The following is a 23,993-nucleotide window of genomic DNA, read 5'->3' as shown; positions in this document are numbered from 1 at the left end:
GTTATAGAATTAATTTCCAAGTTCTTTTTATACTTCTTTTCAGTTTATCACTCAAGCATCTCTATTTATAGAAATTTTTTTAAAAAAATCTTACAGTGGGACCTTCGAATCTTCAGGTAAAGGGACCAACAACTCCAGTGATAGCGGGAGATCCAGTTTACCTAACCTGCATCATAGATGGTGCTAAACCAGCCGCGAATGCCACCTGGTACAATAGATCAGAAGTTCTACAAATCGAGCCTCACATCCACATAGAATTAGCAAAAGATGGTACTTATCGAACAGTTAACGAAGTTGAAGTCATCGTTTCGCGTCATGACCACCAAGGGACGTACTTCTGCAAGGGAACCAATCCCGTCCTCCAAAATAAAGGAGATGCTCCACTCCTAAAGTCCATTGACCTTCACGTCCAATGTAAGTTTAACATTAGTGAGTCAACTTCTTTAATGTATTTTAATAAATTAATTTAATTATAAAAAGAATTTAACCAGTTGATTTTAAATACTTTTTACTTTGTTTTTGATTGATAAAATTAAGCTTTATATTTATTTTTAATTACTAGTTATATAATTTAATAATTTTATTAATTTTAATTAAAAGTAACCAAATTGCCGAATCTTTTAAAATGAAAAAAACAAAAAATTTTTAAATGCACTGAAATTTAAAGTACAACACATTTATAGTCTCAATATCTGAATAATTATTGCATATCTTAATTAATTCTGATGTTCTAGTTTCTTGTTAAAATGTTTAAAAGAAATATATACTTCTTAAATATTTTTATTTATTATTTCTTTAATTTTTTGACATTTCTGTATTTTGTTTTATTATTGAGACCCTACTAAACAATATAACAATATTATAATTTCAAAAATAATACGAAGTCAAGTATTTTTTCCACTGTTTGTCTGTTTTCTACTTGTGTGCATTTGGGTGATTTAGAATCCGAGATAGAAGACAGGAAAAGTGAATCTGCCGCCATCTAATTGATTGTGCGCGAGGATTTCCGAGACATTTGTATGTGTTTCGCTATTTGGAATGTTAATGGATCAGGTAACGGGTCTGCGACTTAATGAGAAGATGTCAATAAGAATTGAGAAGGTGATACATTAAGAGAGCCAAGATTAGGCTTAGGATAGCTGTTACCGTCACTGGACAGTTATCGTGGAAATAGATCTGCACTGCAAAATTCCAGCATGCTTTTAGGCCATTTGCAATATATCAGACAAGCTTTCATCCTTGAAGGATCCTAGAATAGAACCAAAGCCGAGAGAGTAAATACTTTTGCTCATTACAAACAGCTATCAACTACCGTTTTATTATGGCAGAAGTAGCTCATACATATAGTATTTGGAAAGAGGACGTACGCACATCAATTTTGGTGTTTTTTAATAGCAGATTTGCTTTTTGATTTATCCTGTGAATTCTGCAGCTTCCACGAGGCCGAAAGTAACATTGCAGGTCTTCAATTCGTTCTTGTTTCTGAGAACATCATTTGTTTACCATTTTTACCTTTACTCAGATCAGCAGAATAACTCGTGGCAGGCCATTTGTCTGGATGAAATGTTACCACTAATGGCTTAGCCTCTACTTAATTCTTTGTCCTTTTTCCGTAATTCTGAGTGCTCTTTTATTCAATTACTGAATATAGTGAACAGTCTTTTGGAAACTGTTGTTGAGGTTTCTTAATGTTAGGCTTAACCACTTGATGTTTACGTCAAAGCATCCATTACATTAAAACTATATTCTTTCTTCTTATTTATGACTAGATGGTGTTTATGTAACTTCACAGAAGAGAAGAAAAAGAATTTTCTGTCTTAATAAAATTTCACAATAAAGAAACTGAAACCCAAAACCACTTAGGCTTAGTTAAGCCTAACTGCAGAGTCAGACAACACTTCAGTTTGCGTTGTTATTGACCTAACGATGAAATTTCTCACGATTTTTTGAAAAAAATAGAATTTTTCTAACTGCTTTAAAAACACAACTATCCAATACGATATTTAAATACACTAAACGTCAACAGTATATGCGAGCAAAACGACACATAAGCAGAACACAGTTATTATGTTTATTGCTTAGTTTCATGGTTTGATGAGTGTACTTGTAAAGTTCCACAGAACATGGACTTCTCTGGGCAAATAGCCACAAAGTACAAAGGCAGCTGCACACAGCAGGATAAGCATAATTACAACAATTGCTAAGGAGTCTGCAATAATCCCAGCGCTTCGCAGGTATCTATAGATAGCCGCAGCCCTTTCTGATTGTGTAATCAGTGATCTCGTTCCCTTGAGTGTATTGTCCACGTATGGGAATTAATTTCCAAGTTGATGCCAACTACTTAAGGGTTCATCTTATAGTGATACTTTGTCCCTTTCGAAATTAGTGAATGGAAGAAGATTGATTTCCCCTCTTTCTCTCTCTCTCTCGCTCTTTCTCTCTCTCACTTTCGTTTTGATGTTTTCCATGCTTTGTCACCATGGAAACATGTGAGACTACCACATTCTGCGCGTGCCTGTCTCAATTATATATTGCGTATAGCAAATATTTGTATTGGCATCAATGGAATTCCATCTCATATATATTTGCGGCTTAATAAGCCAGATATCCCATTGTAATGGCCGATTTGCCTTGCTGCCAGAGGCAGGTCGATATACGTAACAAAGCCAAGTCCATATCGGCAACTCATCGTCTAAGTTTAAGACTGAAATAACCTGGCGCTATTACCCCGCTGTTCCTTTATTCATCCCAATTATCTGGCCCGTGATGCCATAACTTTTGTCGATAGCTATCAATGTAAGTACTCAAGAACGATATTGAAGTTTCTTTACAAGCGTTTTTCTAATCCTTCCATGACTAAATTAATTAAGTATCCAACAGCGCAGATAAAACCCCGGAATTATTGCCTAGTAAATCTTCCGTAAGAAGTGATGTTTTTTTTTTTTTTAACTCTTTCTTATCTTAAAGCCTTTTCTTTTTCTTCGAGTTCTGATCTTTTTCTATTCTCGTTCAAACAACATTAAAATAAGAAGGAAAAAAGAAATAAGATGAACGATTATTTTTATTACGCTAAGAAATCTTCATTATTGATGCTTATTATTAACCGTGTTGAGGTGTTTTCAACACTAATAGGGTCGCTTTGTTACCTTTAGCATAGCGTCTTCAAAAAATACCACGGATTCTTTTATTTTTTTATCGTTTTACCATTTCTTTTTAATCTCAAAAATAATGACAGGCCTTAAAAGTAACAAAAAGGAAGAAAGAAAAAAAAGTTTACTCTACTTTATCTGCGCATCACTAGATAATGGGGGTCGTCCTAAGAAGACACCTCGCGAAGATGTAATTTTTAAGACATCTGCGATGGATGGATTGTCTTGTATTTCAAGTTGTCCAGAGCTCATAGATTCGAAGATGGTCTGGGATGTCTGCGAAGGTTTCCTTTGAAAAATTGTGTGCTGACATGCGATATCGCTTCAGCTCGCGAGCCCATTAAAGCAGTATTTGCAACTCGATTCTGACAGCGCGTTTAATTCTTGCCTCGCCTTTCTCCATTTCCGATTCATTGATACAACTTCAATAAATACTTTCAAAGGCTCCCCACAATTAAAATCCGCAGGCATGTTCCGTTTCCCAGCTGGGGGCTTCATTGTACAGCAAATTAGACTATTTACTTGCTAAAGAGGCCAAAAGCTTACAAAAACCTCTTTTTATCATGCAAATAGTCTTAATTTGATAGCGATGAAGTTCCCACCGGGGGATTAAAATGCATACATTGTTTTAATTACACCGGTCTTAATGGTATTTCTAAGGCGCACAAACGCTTCTAAAAAGGTCGACGAGCCTCCTTGTTATGGCTTTAACGTTGCAAACCCAACACATACGAACTGCAGTCGAGAATAAAATAACGCTGAAAGAAATTGGTCTCTATGGGAACGGGATGCTGTAGAGCTCCGGTGCAGTAAGAGGCAGAAGAAGCAAAAAAATTGAGTTCAATTGCTATTGTTGGGTTATCGAGAAACTTACTGATTGCTCTAATTTATTGATTATGCAGTATATCTAATCAATCATCATCCGATGTATATATTTATAACTTCATGCAGTACGGGTTATCCAATAAAAAATTAAATCAGAGCACCCAAAATGGGGGGGGGAGGACTTAATATATATTTATAACGTTCACTGGACATAATAATGCTAATAAATATAATTAAGTTAAGTAATTTCAACTGTAGTGTTCTGTTAAACTTATAACTTAAAAGTTAAGTAAATAATATATATTTAAAATTTTATACATATACATTATACATTTTAAATATATATTTAAAATAATATACTTTATATATACTGTATTTATTAAAACAAAAACAAATTATTATATAAAACATTTTATTTAATTTTTCAATATACTTGGATTATTATTTGTGAAAATAATCGCATATAACTGATAAAACTTAAATTTCACCTTATTAAATTTAATTTTAAAACTGCTTGTAACGTAAAGTAGCTTAAAATCTTAAAAAAAATGTAAAAAGTTAGTAAATTGATGGACATAATCGGGAGGATTATAGAAAATCATTCGATTATTTCAAATATACAAATCATTCGATCATTTCAAATATACAAATCATTCGATTATTTCAATTATAGTTAATTATTCGATTATTTCAATTATAGATTCAATTATTCGATTATTTCAATTATAGGTTCAATTGTAGATTTAGTTATTGAAATAATTATTTAAATTATTCGTTCAATTGTAGATTTAGTTATTGAAATAATTATTTAAATTATTCGTTCAATTGTAGATTTAGTTATTGAAATAATTATTTAAATTATTCGTTCAATTATTGAAATAATTATTCGATTATTTCAATTATGCCCATATCATTCGAATGCTTCATTCTATTATGAAAAAGCATTCGATTTTTCATAATCAGAATTATTCGATTATGAAAATCATTCGAATCTGACAAATTTATTGGATTATGGGAACTCATTGAATTATTTCATTCGATTTTCGACCATTTTATTCGATTATGGGAATCACTGGATTGTGAAGAATAATTCGAATATAAAAATCATTCGATTATGAAAATCATTCTACTTATAGAAACCATTCTATTGTGAAAAATCATTCTATTATGGAAATTATTCAATTTTCACAAATCATTCTACTTATAGAAATCATTCGATTGTGACAAATAATTCGATTATATCATTCGAATGATTACTAATCCTTCGATTTTGTCCATCACTATTAATAAGAAGGATTATTACACCCGCCGTTTGTATTTATGAACTGCAATATAGCGCAAAAAAAAAAAAAAAAGGTAAAACAATAACACGTGAAATGGAGTACACTGTTTTGAACATAACTGGGAATGTTATTAATTCAGTTTTTGCGAGGGTACTGTTCTTGATATGTTCGGAAACCGATTCTGCACACGGTTCACTCGGCCGAAACGTACAATTAATAAAATACTTTTTTAGTTCATTACCATGTCACCGAAAGTACACACACACGATTGTAGCGTGTCTTCTTACTTCTTGGTTACTAACTCTAGAAAATAAAGTAGATGTAAGAATTTTTTTAAGAATAAATGGTTCGTTAAAATCATTTCCGGTTTGTTTGAGAAAGAAGAATTTCGGGAAACGTTCTTAAATTAAGCCGGCGACATCGTGACACATGCGAAATGACTGTCAAGAAAACGAGAGTATACGATTTCGCTTCGTTTGAGAATTTTTTTTCGCTCGAAAAGAGGACCAAATTGACTATTTTACTTTAATAATTGCAAATTGATTGTTTGTAGCCATGCGCGAGACAGCAGCGCGATGTCACGTGAATTGAAGTGAAAGAAACGCAGTTGCACGTGACAATTTATTGTTATTATCGTCTATTTATTGTTAATAATTTTTTTAGGCAGGGGAGATGACGTCATTGACTGCCTAATATCGCTTAATTGCCAGTTTATTGTTTGCACGCGCGGATGGTGTTAAAGTGTTTCGCGCCAATTATTCAAGTGCGCGAAAGCATTTTCAGTCAGTTTCACTTCGCACGTGACCAGTCTAGCATCAGTTACTATTTCATTAACCGCGCCATGTTGGCGCAATTTTACTATTAAAGATTAATGGGTTCGAAATGGAAAGTTCGTTGTGGAAGAAGGAAATTTTATAACATTTTGAGAATTTTGGCATTTTTAAGGTTCTAGAGAAGGTTAAGATAATAAGGAATGGGAAGGAAGAAGCCATTGTTCACGATAAATATGACTGCCTCTCTTCTTTTTATAGGTTAGGACCATAAACGGATGGGAGTTAGTCCAATATTTAAAAGTAAAATGTAAATCCAGTTTTGTTTGCGTAATTTTAATTAATTATATGCACTAACACGTATGACTGCTTCTCTGAGCAAAGCTTTGATAATAACAATAAAAAAGGTATCTTCACTTATTCGTTCGCTTGTAAATTTTCTTGAAAGATTTTGCTGTAGCGTGCAGCTCGCACTGATATTAAGCCCCATGTGGAAATATAGTTATTGGATTCTTTTAGCATTCCCGTTCTTTCATTGACACCTGCTTACTAAAACAGCATTGGGAATCGATGGGTTGTTGTTCGCGCCAACTCTATGCATGTAACATCGACGCACCTGCGCAGTTCGTCCCTACAAAAGGGCATGGTGCCCAAGTAATTATTCAAATGATCTATTTCGATATCTTGCGTTGAATAGATCAATCATTCCACTGCAAAATAGGGGAAAGAAACGCTGTACGTCGAAGTGTCTTTGTGAAATATTTTCTGTTGAAAGATGCGGTTAGGAGCAGTTTGTAATGTTTCTGCTGCTCCAAAACTACTAAAATATTGACCCATTTAAAGCATTGCATTAAAATTTTTTTTCGTTAGGTACCTCAACGAATTCTTTGCATTAAACATTTGCACGACAAGAATTCAATGTCGTAGATATTGCTTCGGTTATAACGAACTTCGGGTATTAATGTATAGATTTTGAGCTCTTATGATCCTTTTTGAGCTCTTCCTATAGTGTTTCCCACTATAAATTGCGATATAGCAGGAAAAACTCATACGTCTAAGTGTTCAAATAGATGTGACATCCGTCTGTCTGCAATTCTAGAAATGTGTTGGGTACACTGAGATTATACAGATCTTACCATCTTTAATTCATTTGTAGAAGATTTCTCTAAGCGCTTTATGCCTTCAGTTCTGGTAGACAGTTCACATTATAAAACTTTCTTTATTTAGTCACGTGTTCCCAAAGGCTCATCTTTGGGCCCTTTTATGAATATTTATGAATAACCAGTGTCATTTTTTGATTCTTTCAATAATGTGTCCATTTGGTTTATATTTTTAAAAGTCAGAAGTTTTTAGCAAACGAATAAAGTTCCTATTGTTTTTATCATGTGTGCCCTTCCGTCCGCATGTATTAGTTTGACTCCCAGTGGATGGATTTTCACGAAATCTTACATTTGGGTATCTTAGAACGATTTTTCGAGCTTGCCAAATTTGATTAAAATTTAACCAATAGAAATCCCGTAATTATTGTAGCTGAAACATTGGATGCGTTGTGTATATTACCGTTAGCTGATTGGAGGAATGAACGGGCAAAATGGCGGATGCGCAGAAACGAAATGTTCCGGTTCTCGTTGGCGCATGAAAATCGGTTTTTTTTTGTTATCAGTTTACTAAATGCATAAATAGTGAATAATTACTATTTGCTTATTATATTAATCACAGAATAACTGAAATACATGTTATAATTCAATTTTTATTAAAATTGAAGAAGAAATAAGTAAAGTACATGACAAAAATGCTGACAGTATACTACGATCTGAGGTACTGTTGGCATTTGGTTAATCATTATTATTTTTTAAAATTTTTAAATCGCAGAGCGTGAAATATGTGTTTCATTTCGCATTCTGTGAAATAAAATACATATTTCCTCTTTTGTTATCCGTTAAGCGAAGCTTCAAGTTATTCAAAATTTTAAGAACCCATTCATTAAATCTTAATTGAATATATTGCTTTCTTTTCTAGATCCACCTGTTGTGATTGTCCAACCTGCCGGAGGTATAATTGTTAATGAATCTGATAATGCCATCATCTATTGTACTTATGAAGCGAATCCATTCAACATCACCCAGGTTCGGTGGTTTAGTGGAGATGAGGAGTTGGAAGTGCCAACAGAAGGTAAATACGAACAAAGCAATCAAGGATATCCTACCCTAACCATCAAAAGTATTAATAGAGAGGATAGAGGGATGTACTCCTGCGCCCTGAAGAATGCTATTGAATGGGGAAATGCAACGAACGAAGTCGAAATTAACGTTTTATGTAAGTATAAAATGTTCTTAATTGTAAATAGGAATATTTAAATTAGCGACACGGATTTTAGACTTAGTTTTTTAACCAGACAACAGATGGCGCAACTAACTCAACAAGTAAAATGCCGCTGTATAAATTACAATATTTTAAAAATACTTCACGAGGTGTTTGAAATGTTCTTTAAAAAAATCTAAATTATATAGAGATATAAAATATATTTTTTTAAAAAATGTAATTCGATATGCTTCAGCCAGTTTTTATATACGTTATATCTTATAGTAAAACCGCATTTTTTTAATCTTTGAATTCTGCGTTTATTCTTTTAAACTCCACTTTTATTTCTTTTTTTTTTTTCGAAGATAGAATTATATTTCTCATTTCAAAATCTGTCAGAGAGATATTTAAAAACGATAAGTCTCTTCTTGTCAAAAACCAAATGATAAATATTAATGAAAAGAGAAAAAAAATGTTAAAAATGCACCCAGGTTTTACAATCTTTGCCTTTCTGCTAATGAGGTTTCCTGCAAAAGCCCAAAAACATGTTTTATTTTCTGAGATAAATTTTGCAGGTATGTAGATTTGCAGTAACACACATTAAGGTTTTGATAATTATATTCATGCGAGAGTAACAAAATAAAGAAATAGTAGGAAAGAGAGAGTCCATATTGTACATCCAATTCCTATATGTAATTGGAAAGCTACAAAATCGATTTTTTGGGAAGACCCATTTGGATTGCTGAAGTGTTTATGCATTTTAGAGTTTTAGTTAAAGAAGTGGAATAATATTTCCATATATTTTTCTCTCTTTCTCTCTCTAGCTCGTTATTTTATTTTTTCTTTCTCTCGCAAAGAACACACCGCCTTGGCGAATTACATTGAAACCAGCTAGCTAGATGCCTGGCAAGAAGCGCCATTAACTCTATCTCTTGTAATGAATTCGGCTTGTTTGCCATGAAAAATGACCCCGTCTCCTGAAGTTCTGTTTCCCTTAGCAACCATCGTGAACGTAGTTATGGACTACATTTTTCGTGGAAGTTGTTTATTGGGAAACCAACGCTAAAGACAAAATAATAACAGTTATAGAGAGGTTTTCCTCAGCTGAGAAATAGCTAATTTTCTCAGACTCTGCAAGAATGACTGATAGTATTCCATCCAGTGTTGAGTTAGCATGGTAGTAGTTAAGAAAATTTGGCCTTTGGAAAGTTGCGTGCAATTTTATTTTTATATCTTTGTTAAAGTAACTGTGTATGTTTAAGTGAATGTCAAATCTAGATGGGCAAATAACCGAAGTGGTTAAATTACATCTTCAAAAAAAAAATAAAAAGGTACACCGGTTGTAATAAATATTTCTAACATACTCGGCGAATATCTCATTTCGAAAACTACCTGATTTATTGCAAAATTATCTCAAAATATTCTTTCTTCAGCACCAGTTGAAAATTGAACTTGCAAATTAGGTACGTGGAAGGAAATGTTTGCCTCAGGGACATTGATTTGTGTTTTGCTTTTGCTTGAAAGAATGCGTTTCGATCACATTCCAAGTATTAATAGAGAGAGAGTATTTCATATTTACTTCGTTGCAATCATGTAGCTTTAGCATAGGGGTGGAACAATAAAATGCACAAAACAGTTCTCAGCCACTTGCTAATATAACAAGGGAAGTGTGCCTAAATTAGGCATATGGTGCCATGAGTAATAAGTTTTAGTGTTCGATTTATTTATTAATTTATTAGGCACATTAATAGCGAGCAGAACTCCCTTTAACCTTCATAACAGCCTAGGTTCGTACTCTGTTGTTATTTGGCTGGCCGCAGCCTTTTGCACAAGTCTTGCCATGTTCTATTAGCCTCTCTCATCAACGAACTGTTTCAAACCACAGGATTGCCATTGTCTAGATGTTATTTGATTAGTGGCATAGTATAGTATTTAGGCTCAGGCGCCACCGGTGGTTTCCTACATCTTGATTATCGGACCAATCTCGATACACCCAAGACACAGTCATACGCGAAAACCCCAATAGCAATGCAGGTTTCGAGATATTCATGTTGGCGCCAGACATATCAACGTCTAGAGCAACTACCATGCCGCGGGCAATGTTTCGTCTTGTCCATTCCCGGGCTGACCTGCACACATACAGCATTCATCTGTTTGCCGACCAGCTTGATGAATGTATAAATGTACCTAATAAAAAGTTACCACTGAGTGTATAACACTTACTAGGACGAAATGATCGTTATTTTTAAGATCAGAATTGCCGTTCAAGGATGAATGTAGTCAGTGGAGACTTCTTGTCTAGCGAGAGCTTCAGAGATATTATTCTATATCTGTCCACTGTGCGAACAAGTCCTGGGTTCGATTCCCATCTAAATTCGAGAAAGTTTAATGGACTGTTTCACTGTGGGCCAGTTCGTTGCTCTCAAAACAACAAGGCCACTGACTGGATGTGTCACTTCTGGTCATTGGTTCAAAATTAAGAATGGCAAAGTCATCAAGACTTGGCTTGCAATTATTCACCCCAGTGTTCTGAATATGTTTCATTCATCTGACGATAGACGGCACTAGTAAGACAACGAGAATTTTACGGACTGCATCGCTATAATGAAATAGACCAAATAGTACTCCAAGTCGATCGCGGCACATCTTTATATTCTCTGACTCAACTTGCTTGACACTATCACTAGAATCCCATTTTCTTTTCTGTTTTATCTGCAATTTGGAATGTAGGTCATCTCTCTTCTACATAGCTTTTATCCCTCAGGTCGTCAGAAAATCGGCTCATTGTCTTTCTCCTCTTTACAAAGAAGCTCTTTTTTCCCTTTTCCCCCTTCTAAATAAATGAGGTTATGGTACGGATAGAAGAAGGCAGAATTCAGCACCATACTTGGAGGTTTTCTACAGGCCAATACCGTCGAGATGAATATAATAGTGCTGAAAGCCAGCAGATATTCAAAGCAGGCCATTATTATACATTATAAAGGCAGGAGAAAGTGCCTTTTGATGTATCTTCACACCGTAACTATAGATGTTGTTATGGAAACGCCTGAGTGTTGTAACAATGACTGTCTACAACGAGGGTAGCTGTTGAAGTATTGGTGTGACACAGGTAATGTGCGAATATAATAAATGCTGCCCATTATGGAGACCCCAAAGGTTGCCACAAGGAGGAATCAGTGCAAACATCCGATATTTAGTAAGGACGAGTAACTAATCAAATAAAACGTCCATTAAAATGTACCAACAACACCGCGCCAGAAGTAATTGTCTCGAAGCTAGCTTAAAATGGAGATGTTGAAGTTTAACGCACGAAATCTTTATTTCTTTTTACATGAAAACCTCTAAAGAGATTCTACATTTCACGCAGTTCTATTCTGAACACGGGCAACCGTTTATCATCAACAGATTTATATGACTGATTGCGATCCACAGCCTCTTCCTCCAGCTTACGACTATCATCAGAGAGGAAACATCTGAGACGATTGTTGGATAATAGTACACTTCCAGGTCACTTTATTTGGACCGTTGGTTAAAACCCGAGTCGCAATGATAAAGTTTTAATTTAGGGGTCACACTTTTGCCTCAAGTGGGCCAGTGGTATTATTCCACAGGATGGTTCTAGTATCTCATCTGGTTTAATCCAGATTTTCTCTCTCTCATCGGCGCCGAAAAGAGTAAATCGATACTTATCGAACCACATGGCTTTCCATGAGTCCTCCTGTTGACAGAGGAGAACAGATCTCAATGGCACGTCTTCATTGGAATTGGATAAGTTGAAATGTTTGTGACAAGGCTTGAGATCCGTATTTCGTACTGTGCAATGTTTCCTTCTTTCTCCATGAGGGTCTGTCAGAACTCCTGTCTGGAGATATCAGGCGTATCATTCCCCCTCGTTATGAGTTGGGACAAGGGTAGTGAGGTTCCTAGAGCTGTGATTAATTTTGAGGCCGATTGAGTTTAATTAGGCTTAAAATTTGGCTAATAGTTGAGTATTCTGTCCAGTTTTTGTGGGAAGTTGCTTTATACAGTTCTTCTCATGGTTTGGGTACTGATATTTTGTAATGCTCCCGCGTTAAATTACAAGTGCCATCGTTTGACGATGATGATAGTCCTTGAACAGCGTACTGAAAATCATGCCATTTTGAAAGAACATGAGATCCACTTCCTTTTCCCTTGAATTGATATGGACCTTGGCCTGGTCAAACAACTTTATACCTTTTTCCTGTGCACATTACACACAGTATAACGTCTTCCATTTGTATATTTTTACAATGATTGTTGCATACAGCACAGACCATCACGGTCCTAACAAAGTGGTCTGTGTGCTTTGCTCACCGTACAGGTTGATCTGTAACTATTCTTTTCTTTTTAAATGTACACGCTGCCTAAAAGTTTGGAATCGCAGCATATAACAACAGTTTTCGTTTATTTATTTATTTTTTAAATTAGTTATGATAACTTAATGTAAACAAAAAGATACAGAAAAAATATTGAAATTATCAATAAACAACTTGAAATGATTAATATTGACAACACTATTGATTCTTCATTAAAATATCCTCCCTCCACGAGATTTTATCACTGCTTTACACAGACGTGGCATTCTGGCTATTAATTTTATAATATTGTCTTGACTAACATTACAAGCGATCTGCAAGGCTTCCCATAAATTTTGTGAAGACTTCGCGGACTTGACGGTCTAGATGATCCCATAAAAGCTCTTTTGTGTTTAAGTCAGGCGATTGGTGTGATTTTCAATATCCTCCTTTTGTTTAGTTGCTAGACAGTCCCTGTACAGCTTCGAGTCATTGTCTTGTTGTAATGTAAACTTTCTCCACAAGGTCGAAGTCCAGAGGATATTGTATCATGTTCAAGAATGTTTTTATAACCTTATTTTCTTACATCCACCAATTCTGACGATGTCACTCACTCCAGAAAAACAGAAGCAATCCCAGTTCATGATGGAACCACCACGGTGCTTGACTGTAGGCATTAAACAATGTGGCACCATTTTTTCTTCAGTTGTTCGTCTCATATAAACTCTACGTTTGGATCGAAAAATTTAAAATTTAAATTCATCCGTCCACAGTATATTTTGCAGCTCTTCAATTGTACAATGTTGGTGACTCTCAGTCCACCAACATTGTACACCGTTCCTTTCGATTTTCTAGTTTTATTAAGAGTTTTCGAACCGCAACACAACCACAACCACGAAGCTCTGCTTATTTAAGACGAAGTTTTACAGTGGATGTTGACACGGGAGTTTCTCCATTCCTAGTGAACTCAGCTCGGATTTCAGCTGCAGTAAGTCATCGATTGCGTTTAGAAGTCAGTAGTCTTATCAAAAGGTCTTATCTTGTGCTTTCGTTGTTACGTGCGGTAGTCCTGATCGTGGTTTGTCCTTTAAAATGCTGGTCTCCTTAAATCGTCGAGTGGTAATCTGTACTCCTTTAAATGAAACACCTAGTTTTTTTACCAATACTTCTCATCGAATAACTTTCTTTATACAGAGTTATAATTCTTTTCAGCACTCCGTTCCTGGTTTCTTGCTATTATTATCACCAAACACACAAAACTTACACCAAACATTCTTTCTGAATGACTGGTGTTCGATTTTTGAGTTACAGCCCTTACTCCTCAATTTATATTATTGAAAAACACTCTAGAATAATCTACAATCTTCTACAATATGATCATCTTCAATATTGCAACAGTAATCCCAATTTCTAGAATATTCTGGAATCATCTACAAAATTCAAGAATCTTCTACAATGTTCTATTCTAGATATATTTTAAATATTATTTAAGTATTTGGTTTTTATACTTAATAGAAAATATTTTGATAAATATTGGTAACCAAGCTAGTCTTATTTTAATAAAAACTTAGAAAAATGAAACGTGATTCCAAACTTTTAGGGGAGTATACACATACCATGTTGTTAATGTAAACGAAAACACCAGCATTTTTTTTAATTTCAAAAATCCATTTCTTACCGCTTTGATCTGATAACATCTTTTCCACTAGACCCTCTGGCAAAAACATTATAGATAGAAAGTTCTAATTCTTCACCCTCCCCGTACAAACTAGCATAGATTCGATCATCAACCTCTAAGATGCCATTCTATTAGTTCTCATTACCGGACCCATCTGCATGGAAAGTGTGTATCCAACCAAATGCGAACCTCAATAGAATATTTTAGCGAGTAGTCATATGTTTTCCCTTGCTGAATATACACTTGCATTCGTTGTATTGTGGAAGATGTAGAATCCAATTAGATATATTAACAGCAATCCGCTTTTACCTTATTGTGGCGATATTTCCAGTGGTTTGGTCATGTCGTGGAAGATGTTCCATATTCAACAAAATCAGTTAATCACAAATATCTTTCAAAGCTAAACAATACCAATCTAATATATGCTCTCAAACCATATAATATCGTAAAACCATCACTTGATCTTAACAAAGAATGTGCAATCATATTAGCCACGTTTAACGATTTCAGTTTTGTTTTTAACAATTACAATTTCATCCGAAAATGTCAAAACATCTTTACATTTGACTACAATTGCAACTGGCGAAGGATAAGAGCCCACGCTGTTCATGTATGAATATAATTTTAGTCGTACAATCAGCGCTCTGTTCTTTCACAAACTTCCATTCATATTCTTGTTAATCATCAGAGCCAAAGAGCTCTCTGAGATGATTAAATAGAAATCTGAAAGCATTGTGATTGTGGCACGGAGTTAGATTCCATAAATCTTTCAAATAAATATTAAATGTTCTGGCAATAAAATTAGTCTTCTACCCGGATGGTTCTTGGCATTATAATCACACCAGTATTGTAAAGGTAGGAGAAAAATCAATTACGTTTATGACGGAAGTTAAAAATTCATGAGATACGCAAAATTGAGAAATGACTTAAAAAAAACATTGAAGTAGTGTTATAACATCTAAATCAACACAATATATTAACATTTAATGTATTTAACTTTAATTAAATAATTATAATAAAGAAACTGCTTTAAAAATTAAAAAAAATTCTAATAATAATAATGTTAGTATAATTCTATTTTTATACACCAATTAAAGATTCATTTGTAACTAGTATTCCCTTTTATAGAAAGGTCATGTGGCATCTGAAGGTCGTCAGAGTTTGGTACAATCTGAATACTTTTATAGAAAGGTCATGTGGTATCTGAAGGTCGTAAGAATTTGGTACATAATTGGTACATTCTGAATAGTGCGATGTAAGTGCCGCATGGTGGCAAAAATGTGAACTATATTATGCCACACAATGAACCAGATATTTATCGTAGTATTCAGCAGAATAGAATCTAGGTTTGCTAATATTAATTATTTATTTTATTTCAAATATATAAGAATTATTTTGATTATAATGAATTGAAGAGTTTTGATTATGTTGTAAATATAAATGTTTAAGAGGAGCGTGCTTGTCGTTGTAATGATGTAAGGATGAAAGAAAAAAATCTCATAATGTCTCGGGAGATGTACCAAAAAATAACTACAGGTTGTCTCATCTAAAGAACCATGCTATTATGTAAGAAGATATATCAGACTAATGACTTAGCTCAAATTACTTTGTCTAGTACCGCTGCTAAGGTTCTTAATATAAATTTAATGCTACTTGCAAAAAATATTTGATCATAAATGCAATAACACTTTAGTTCACAATGGAGTAGTGGAAGAGAAAGGACGAACATAAAGGGACCGCCATTGTAAGCAGGTTCCTTCTCTCTAATCACCGTTTTCATAGCAAGCGGCATGTGGCAAGTGAAATTAAGTGAGCTAACGTAATATAATTTATTAAATGTGCATTCTTACCCCTCTCGGACCCTGCACCAAACAAACGAATCCCATAAACAGAGTAATTAATCCGCCAAGAAAACTTGTTCAACATGTACCTTCTATTTTCATTTCTTCATATGGTTTGATGGCTTTTTGTGACACGCTCTTCTATAACACCTTCGTAACGATAATTATAATTACATCTAAATGCGTTTTAATGGCTAACAGACGCACATTTGGTAACGGTAATACTTTTTCGCTGTTTTTGTTTGTTTAACTTTGATGAAGATGCGACAACGCGTGTAATTAAGAGTTAAGCAATTTTTAATCCAGTTTTACCATTCATAGGGAGTGCAGGGATTGTTGAGGCTTATCCTAGACTTAAAGTCATTAAACAGAGTCGGATTAATTCTTTTTTTTTTCCTGGAATTCAAATGACTTTACTTAGTCTTAAAAGAAAAATCCAAAAAAAAAAAAAAAAAAGACGTTAGTCAGTGAAGGGAATGCATAACAATCAGGGAAAATGAATGTCGCTTACGTTGGAGAATGTCTCCTACGTAAGCGACATTCTTTTTCCACGTAATATCTTCAAAAAAATATGATACTCTTACAGGATATATGGAAAGATTCTGCGAAAATAACTGACAAAGACGTACGTGTACCTCTATTCTACACAGACAGACTGACTGCACATTATCAAATTTATTTATCGTATGGCTGCGCATGCGGAGATGTACAGATGTGCTATGTACCAGCGAAAGACCTCATTCCTTTATGCTCACGAAATCGTTGCCATCTAAAATATACTGTTTCCTTTTATATACCCATGTCATGTGGTTAATATCAGAAGCGTATTTATGCCAGTTCTGCCACTACTTTTTAAACAGCCCTCGTACTAACTATAGATGCACAGTGTATAAATCCTTTTGATAAAGCAGGTCTAGAAATCTCTGCTACAATCGAAGTTAATATACTCTGTTCTTCATTAAAATTGATCCACATAAAGGAGTGCACGATCTAAGCTGAAAGTAAGTGAGGTGACAGATATTAGCATAGCCAAGAAATGATTAAGTTTGGTATTTACTCATGAAAACTCGACACACGTAGTATGAAGTATGGCTTCCACGATCAGCAAAACAAGCCGCCACACGTCGGAGTAAAGAGTCTAGAAGGTAACAAATGTCACCTTGGTGAACATTAAACCATAATTCTTCTGAGTGGGAGCTGAGAGGCAGCGATCAATGAATGCCTATATGATGCGAACATGCTAATTTGGTCTTCATGGTCACCAAATTGGTCGCCGATCGAACACATTTGAGATACAATGAGATGTTTGGGATGGAGCACAGAAAGCAGAAGCATTGGTCTTAGAACTGTTTCAACATAATGTTTTACTGTCCACATGCCATCAATAACGACCAAAGGTGAACGGCCATTGTAAGTAATGGCATCCTATATCATTATTCTCGGCGTGGGCTCAATATGGTGCTGATGCATGCTGGATTACATCTCTCCCGGTGTGTTTCCAGCCCATATGGTCCTTCACTGGGTCCTAAACAGAAACGTTGCTTGTCACTGAAGCCGAATGATATTGATATTGTCCCTAAGCAGCCCTCTCCCTGCATCAGGAGAGATGATGGCGACGATATTATGGCGTCAGGAGCAGATGAAGAGAATGTAGCCCCACTTTTCGCAGTCCTCCTAATCGTGCTCCCCGACATAGAGAGGAACGGTGTTGTGAAGTCTATCAGAGATCTGTATCCTGTCGCTAGTCAGCATATCCGTCGATCCTGCCATTCTAACTTCCTTCTGATGCCACCACGTATCTTCTTTTCATGGATTCTGAGATATGGCAACGTATCTCAATATCTTCTCGTACCCATTATTGCTAACGCTATTCAACCGTTAGAGCATCACACCCAATTGATCCGACTCCTTTTTTAAGACAATAAGTTGTTTATGAAGTCGCTTTACGTGTAGGAAACGCCTTGCATTCTTTTAGACGATCATTCCACTCTCAGTTTTATTTGCCTGCTATCATTTTTATAGTGCCTTCAGATTCTTAAGCCAGATCGGTAAGACACGCGTAATCGGACGTTTACTGCTCAGATCATCTTGATGTGCTAATCGTTTACGTCCATATATGTTTACAGCCATGCATGTGAACTTTTCAGCAAATCTATCCTTTCTTTCTAAGTGAGGCTGTTACAATTACGAGAGATGTACTTCAGTTTAGAATACTGGATACTGAAATGATTTAAAAAGATGTATGTTGAGTTTGCTTTCAAGATTTAACAAATCATCTGTTTTTTTTTTTTTTTTTTTTCCAACAGCAGAAGATATATTAATCTCGAAGGAAACCTAAGTGGCGACTAGTTATTGAATGCCAAAGACACGAGTTCGAATTCCATCAATGATACAAGAGGAAATTTTATGGGTCCTTTGCACAAGATGACTAAGTTAGTTGGTCTCAGCAAGGGCCGCATGGTTTTTTCTCCCATATACTCGGGTTTTTCGTCTAGCAAACCTTAAATCGACCACATAACACACGCAACATACTGAAAATATACACGGAGCAATATGGTCTAAGCTGCTGATGTGCTTAACACCCTACAACAATCAACCAAAAATCCAACCAACCAGGGCAAATTATGATGACGCTTGCAAGACATCTTATAGCCAATATTATGGCTTAAAATTTACGAATTCTAGTTTCCTATTGAGGATGGTAGACAGTAAAGCTGGCTGGATCCTACCTCAACTTTCAAGTGTATAAAGGGATCATTTGTATTCTCACATTGCCTGCATTATTGCAACACTTTTACAGACAAAGGAATAAATAATAATAATCATAATTATTATTCAATAAGCCAGTTAGCTTTTATGAAGATGTATAATTTTGTAAATGGGCTGAAAAAAATAATTGGGAACATATAATTAATCGACATATAAACAGAGAAAAAAAATCAAGTAATAAGATGCTTTTAAATAATAAAAAAAGAAAAAAAAAAATCCCTCCACTCTTGGCACGATAGATTTACGAAGTTAAGAATACCTCTATCTCTACCTATCTATCTTTCTTTCTTTCCCCCAAGCAACAAAAAATCCATTTAGAAATGAGATGCAACTGGTGTAAACATACTTCTCATCCTCCCAGGAGATCACGAGCAGGGATGAATAAAAAAAAAGCGTGCAATACCATTTTCACTGTGTGAAAGTGTAAATGTTTTTTTGTATAAATTTGAAGATTAGCGCCATCTCTCACTGATAAAAACATCAAAGAATAGTAATTTTCTTATTTAAATAAATCTAATGCCTTCTAATCGATTAAAATCAAATAAGAAAAACAGCCTTTGAAGTATTGTAATATGGTAGATTGAGGCGATACAGCACAAAGAGAATCTTCAACACGAGAGAGAGAGAGAGAGAGAGAGAGAGAGAGAGAGAGAGAGAGACGAACAAAAACAAATGAGGCTCCACATTTCGTGTGATCTATAGTGTAGTTTGACTAGCAGCACCGGGAGTTCCTCCCAACTCCGCGATTGGTATTTTGATATACAGTACTCTTCAAAGAAGGGAAATCTTGTTTTGCATCGAGAACGGCCAGAGGCCATCCAGAATACGACTTTGAATGCTATCAAATGTGGCCTTTATTCAATATTTAACTAGGTAAATGCGGCCTTTATTCAATATTTAACTAGTGATCAACTTCTGCCGAATTATAGACCATGCACATCATGGCATGGACCCCCCCCCCCTCTAGGTGTCTGAATGATCTACCTCCCGAATTGACCATTTTCCCATCAGGGTATTTGTCAACTGCTGTATTGTGGTGGTAGAGTACTGCGACATTGAACTTTCCTTTCCAACATATTCCAGACATTCTCTTGGATTCAGATCTGGAGAATTAGGCTGCCAGAATAAATGTTGGAAATCTTGAGAATGTTCCTCGAACCATTCAGATAAAATTTTTGCACGGTGGACAGCTGCGTTATCGTCTTGAAAGAATCCATCGAAATGCGGTAAAAATGAAGCACTTAAGGTGGAGTTGTTCCAGTACGACAGAAAGATATTCATTGAAGGTAAAACGACCATCTAGCGTATGAATTGATCCATTTCGTACCAATAGAAAAACACCTTTCTGAAAATCGGAGACCGCATCGGACCCATATTGCAACTTATATTTGCATAGCGTAAGTTTAAATATCGGTCGAAGCCAATTGTAAAGGTTTTTCATTTTTCTGCTAGTGACTTACATTCACAGGAGGATTACGTTGAAGGCAACCATTAAACGTTATTGGTAAATTTACAATAACCTTTTTTGTCGATGTAATGGACATTCAATCTCAGATCTGGAAAATCTCTTCACGATTTTGTTTGTGTTGAAGAATAATGGCCGTAGTCACTCTACTAGCCTAGAAAGCATCTTGTTGATGAACAACAAACGATACAATAACAAAAAAAAAAAAATATGATTCACCGTTGACAATGTCCTGCTTCTTGATTCTCAGTTTTAAAATATTAATTATTAGCCACATTTCTCGTTCCCATAAGGGTGAGGTTAATTCTTAGCTTTAACTTGGATATATCAGAGGATTTAAGCCCTCTAAAAATAAAACACAATAAGGACTCAAGGACTTCGCGCTTAGCACAGTACTTACAGTCGTTGTTCTTTCCTTCCATCTCCTGTGTCCTTCGAGCTCCACTCCGGTCCCCTATCGGCAGATACTATTCTATTTAGTAGTTTCCATATCTGGTGGGAAAATCATGATGCCCATTTCAGAAGAAATATGCGATGCTGTAAACATTACAGGCTTAATTATTCTCACAATTAAGTTATGCACTCAGTGATCACTGAATCATGACCACCCTCAGATGCATGGGGTTTCCACAGCAGTCGACCTAAGAGACACCCTCTCCTCACCGCACATCGTCGTCTACAGCGAATGCCGTGGTGTCAGCAACACGCTGGTTGGACACTGGAAGACTGGAAACGAGTTTGCTCGTCGAATGTGTCCAAATACCTGGTGTAACACCCCGAAGGACTCCTTGGTGCATAGTGCTCACTGCCCAAGCAGGCGGCGGTGGTTGCTTAATATGGGGCTTGTTTTTCTGATAAGACATAGCGGTGTTACCCATGTGAACGGTGACCCCAACACAGTATTAGGTAGGTGGTCATAATTCAGTGATCACTCAGTGTAAATTTCTTGAGCAATTTCGAGAGATTGTCTTTTCGGTCACAAAGCATTTAGTATGAGTTTCCCTTAATTTAAGTTAAGGTTAAGTTTTCTGTACCTTTTTTCACAACGTGCAAAAGGCCCATAACAACTTATTGAGTTAGTAGTCAGTCTCGGTCGAGGACAGCATGATTTTCTCTCTCGAAAACTCGGAATTTTTGTTCAGATGCTCCTAAAACCCTACAGCAACAACAACAACCTTATTTTAATATGATACTTTTTTTTTTAAATTTATTCTATTAATTTAATAATTGTTGTAGTGTTTATGAACAAGTTGGTTTTTCTTTAATTGTTTTTAATTTTCACAAATATACGTTCACTGGTCACTTTATTAGATTCACCTACTTTTTCACGAAATGGAGCATTTCTTCTGTAGTAGTATCACGCATATTTGTGTTATTCAATACAAAGAAGGTAAGCAGATGCATAAGGATTATGTTGATGGTTGATTGTGAGAACGGACAAGACAAAGATTTAAGTTGCTTGAATGTCTAATAGCAGTCGCGACATTATGCACTGGCATGAATATTGTTGTTGCTTTTGTTTAGGAGCATCAGCGATTAAGACCATGTTGCTCTGTGTTCATTGTCTGTAGATTGCGTGTGTTTTGAGGTCGAATTTCTGTTTGCTGGAAGAAAAACCTGAGTTTCCGGGAGGGAAAAACTACGATACCCTTGCCCGAGACCGACTAACTCTGCCTTGTTGTGAAAAAGGTCCATAAAAATTCCTCTCCTCATCGACAGGACTCGAAATCAGCTCTTTTCCATCCGGTGTGGTGTGGACGGAGATCCTACCAACTGTGCTACCCACGAGGGCCATGAGTATTGTCTGAAACAATTTGTTGTTGAGAGAGGACAATGGAGGCTAACAAGACGTGTGCAGGGTAACAGAAATGCTACAGTCAGTCAAATAACACCCCGGTACAAGAGTGGTAACGAAAGGGAAATTTCAGAAGGTACAACTCGTCATATCTTTTCACGGATGGATCAAACCGGATTCCACTCCCGGTTTGATAGTCAAAATATATGACAGTACAGTTACAAGGGCTCAGGAATATCAACGTTGGACAGTAGAGGATTTGAAAAACGTTGCATAGTCTGAGGAATATGGGTTATTTCTGTTTTATGTTGGTGGGAGGAGCAGAAATGGAGAAACTTGCATGAATCCATGTCGCAACCCACCGGGAGTCATCAGTGCAGGATGATGGTGGCCGTGTAATTGTGTGGGAATGCTTTTATTCTGCACATGGGTCACTTGATGCCAGTGGAGCAACATTTGAGGGCTATTATCCGGAAATTATTTCTAACAAGACACATGCCTTCATGGCGTCAATGTATGCATCTGCGAATGGGATCTTCCAACAGATTATTATGCCACATCACAAGGCCAGAAGTGAACAACCTGTTCCTCCACATTCACTAAAGTTCAAAATAGTTGAGAACTTAGAGAATGGGATGGAAGGAGCTGATCGTAGTAGAGATCCCAACCATCCAATTCTTAAAAATTGTAGGAGACAGCTGAGTCAGGATGGACCATCATCCGTAGGACACTTTTCCATACTTCGTTGAGTACATTTCAGGAAGAATACAGGCTCTTCTGAGGACTAAAGCGGGTCCTATTGGCTACTAGGTAGGTGTACCTAATAAAGTGGCCAATTGATATACTGAAAGAGTGTGCTTTCAAGAATTGGTTTTCTTGTAAAAAATAAAGAACAACTTATTAATAATTAATGTTATTATATTTAAATAGTTTTTAATTTTAGTTAACCTAAATATTTATGAGACTAAATTAACCGCTTGACTTTTAACCACAGTCTCTCTTTTCCTTTGTAGATCCGCCTACAGTGAAAGCGACAATTTCTCCTGTGCCAGTGGAAGAAGGGAACAGCGTGTCGCTCTTCTGTGACATCGACGAAGGCAATCCTCAGAACCTACTGAGGGTTCGGTGGTTTCAAGACGACGATCTAATGAACGAAACTACGGAGAAGGAGATCGTGTGGCTCGATGTGACCAGAAACATCACCGGAAACTATTCCTGCGAGGGAGAGAACGCAGCAGGATGGGGAGAACGGTCGGAGCTTAAGAAACTGATTGTTAATTGTAAGTGGAAGCTCTCTTGACAGCACTCAAGAGTTTTCTGTCGTTTAAACACTTGGGATGGTAAGATGGGAAACACGAAATGAGGAACAGAAAGTGAGAGGAATAATTACATGGGGACAGAAGGAAGAATGATACACGTAAAGCGACAGCGAATGAATAAACACCAACTAAAAACAGATTCAATTAGAGAGAGAAAGAGACTAAACCGATATATAGATAGAGCGAGAGACTAGATAAACAGATGCATAGATGTGGAGAGAGAGAAACAGACAATCAACCAATATAAAAACATAGCGATAGAGAGAGAGAGAGAGAGAGAGAGAGAGAGAGAGAGAGAGAGCAAGGAAGATAGGGTAAATAAATTGATACATAGATATGGAGAATGAAAATGAGAGATAATAAACTGATACATAGAGAGAGAGAAAAAGAGATTAAACCAATACATAGACAGAGAGAGAAAGAGAGAATAAATCGATACATAGACAGAAATAGAGAGAAAGAGAGAATACATCGATACATAG

The 23,993-nt window shown here is 35.9% G+C and overlaps 1 protein-coding gene across 4 annotated transcripts in view; it reads left to right on the top strand.

Moving 5' to 3' along the window:
* The window catches only part of LOC150077959 (hemicentin-1-like), a 424,550-nt gene that overhangs the window by 306,304 nt on the left and 94,253 nt on the right, over positions 1–23,993 (top strand). For all 4 annotated transcript variants that reach the window (XM_090385460.1, XM_090385457.1, XM_090385458.1 and 1 more), the window contains exons 4-6: positions 97–414; positions 8,047–8,343; positions 23,206–23,472. In XM_090385460.1, the coding sequence (XP_090241586.1) occupies positions 97–414; positions 8,047–8,343; positions 23,206–23,472 (882 nt within the window). The remainder of the gene's footprint in view (positions 1–96; positions 415–8,046; positions 8,344–23,205; positions 23,473–23,993) is intronic.

This window comes from Mastigoproctus giganteus, chromosome 11 (assembly GCF_048544385.1).
Source record: "Mastigoproctus giganteus isolate SK-2022 chromosome 11, ASM4854438v1, whole genome shotgun sequence".
Lineage (NCBI taxonomy): Eukaryota > Metazoa > Arthropoda > Arachnida > Uropygi > Thelyphonidae > Mastigoproctus > Mastigoproctus giganteus.
Note: the sequence above shows the minus strand (reverse complement) of the source record. Positions and strands in the feature narration are given on the sequence as shown.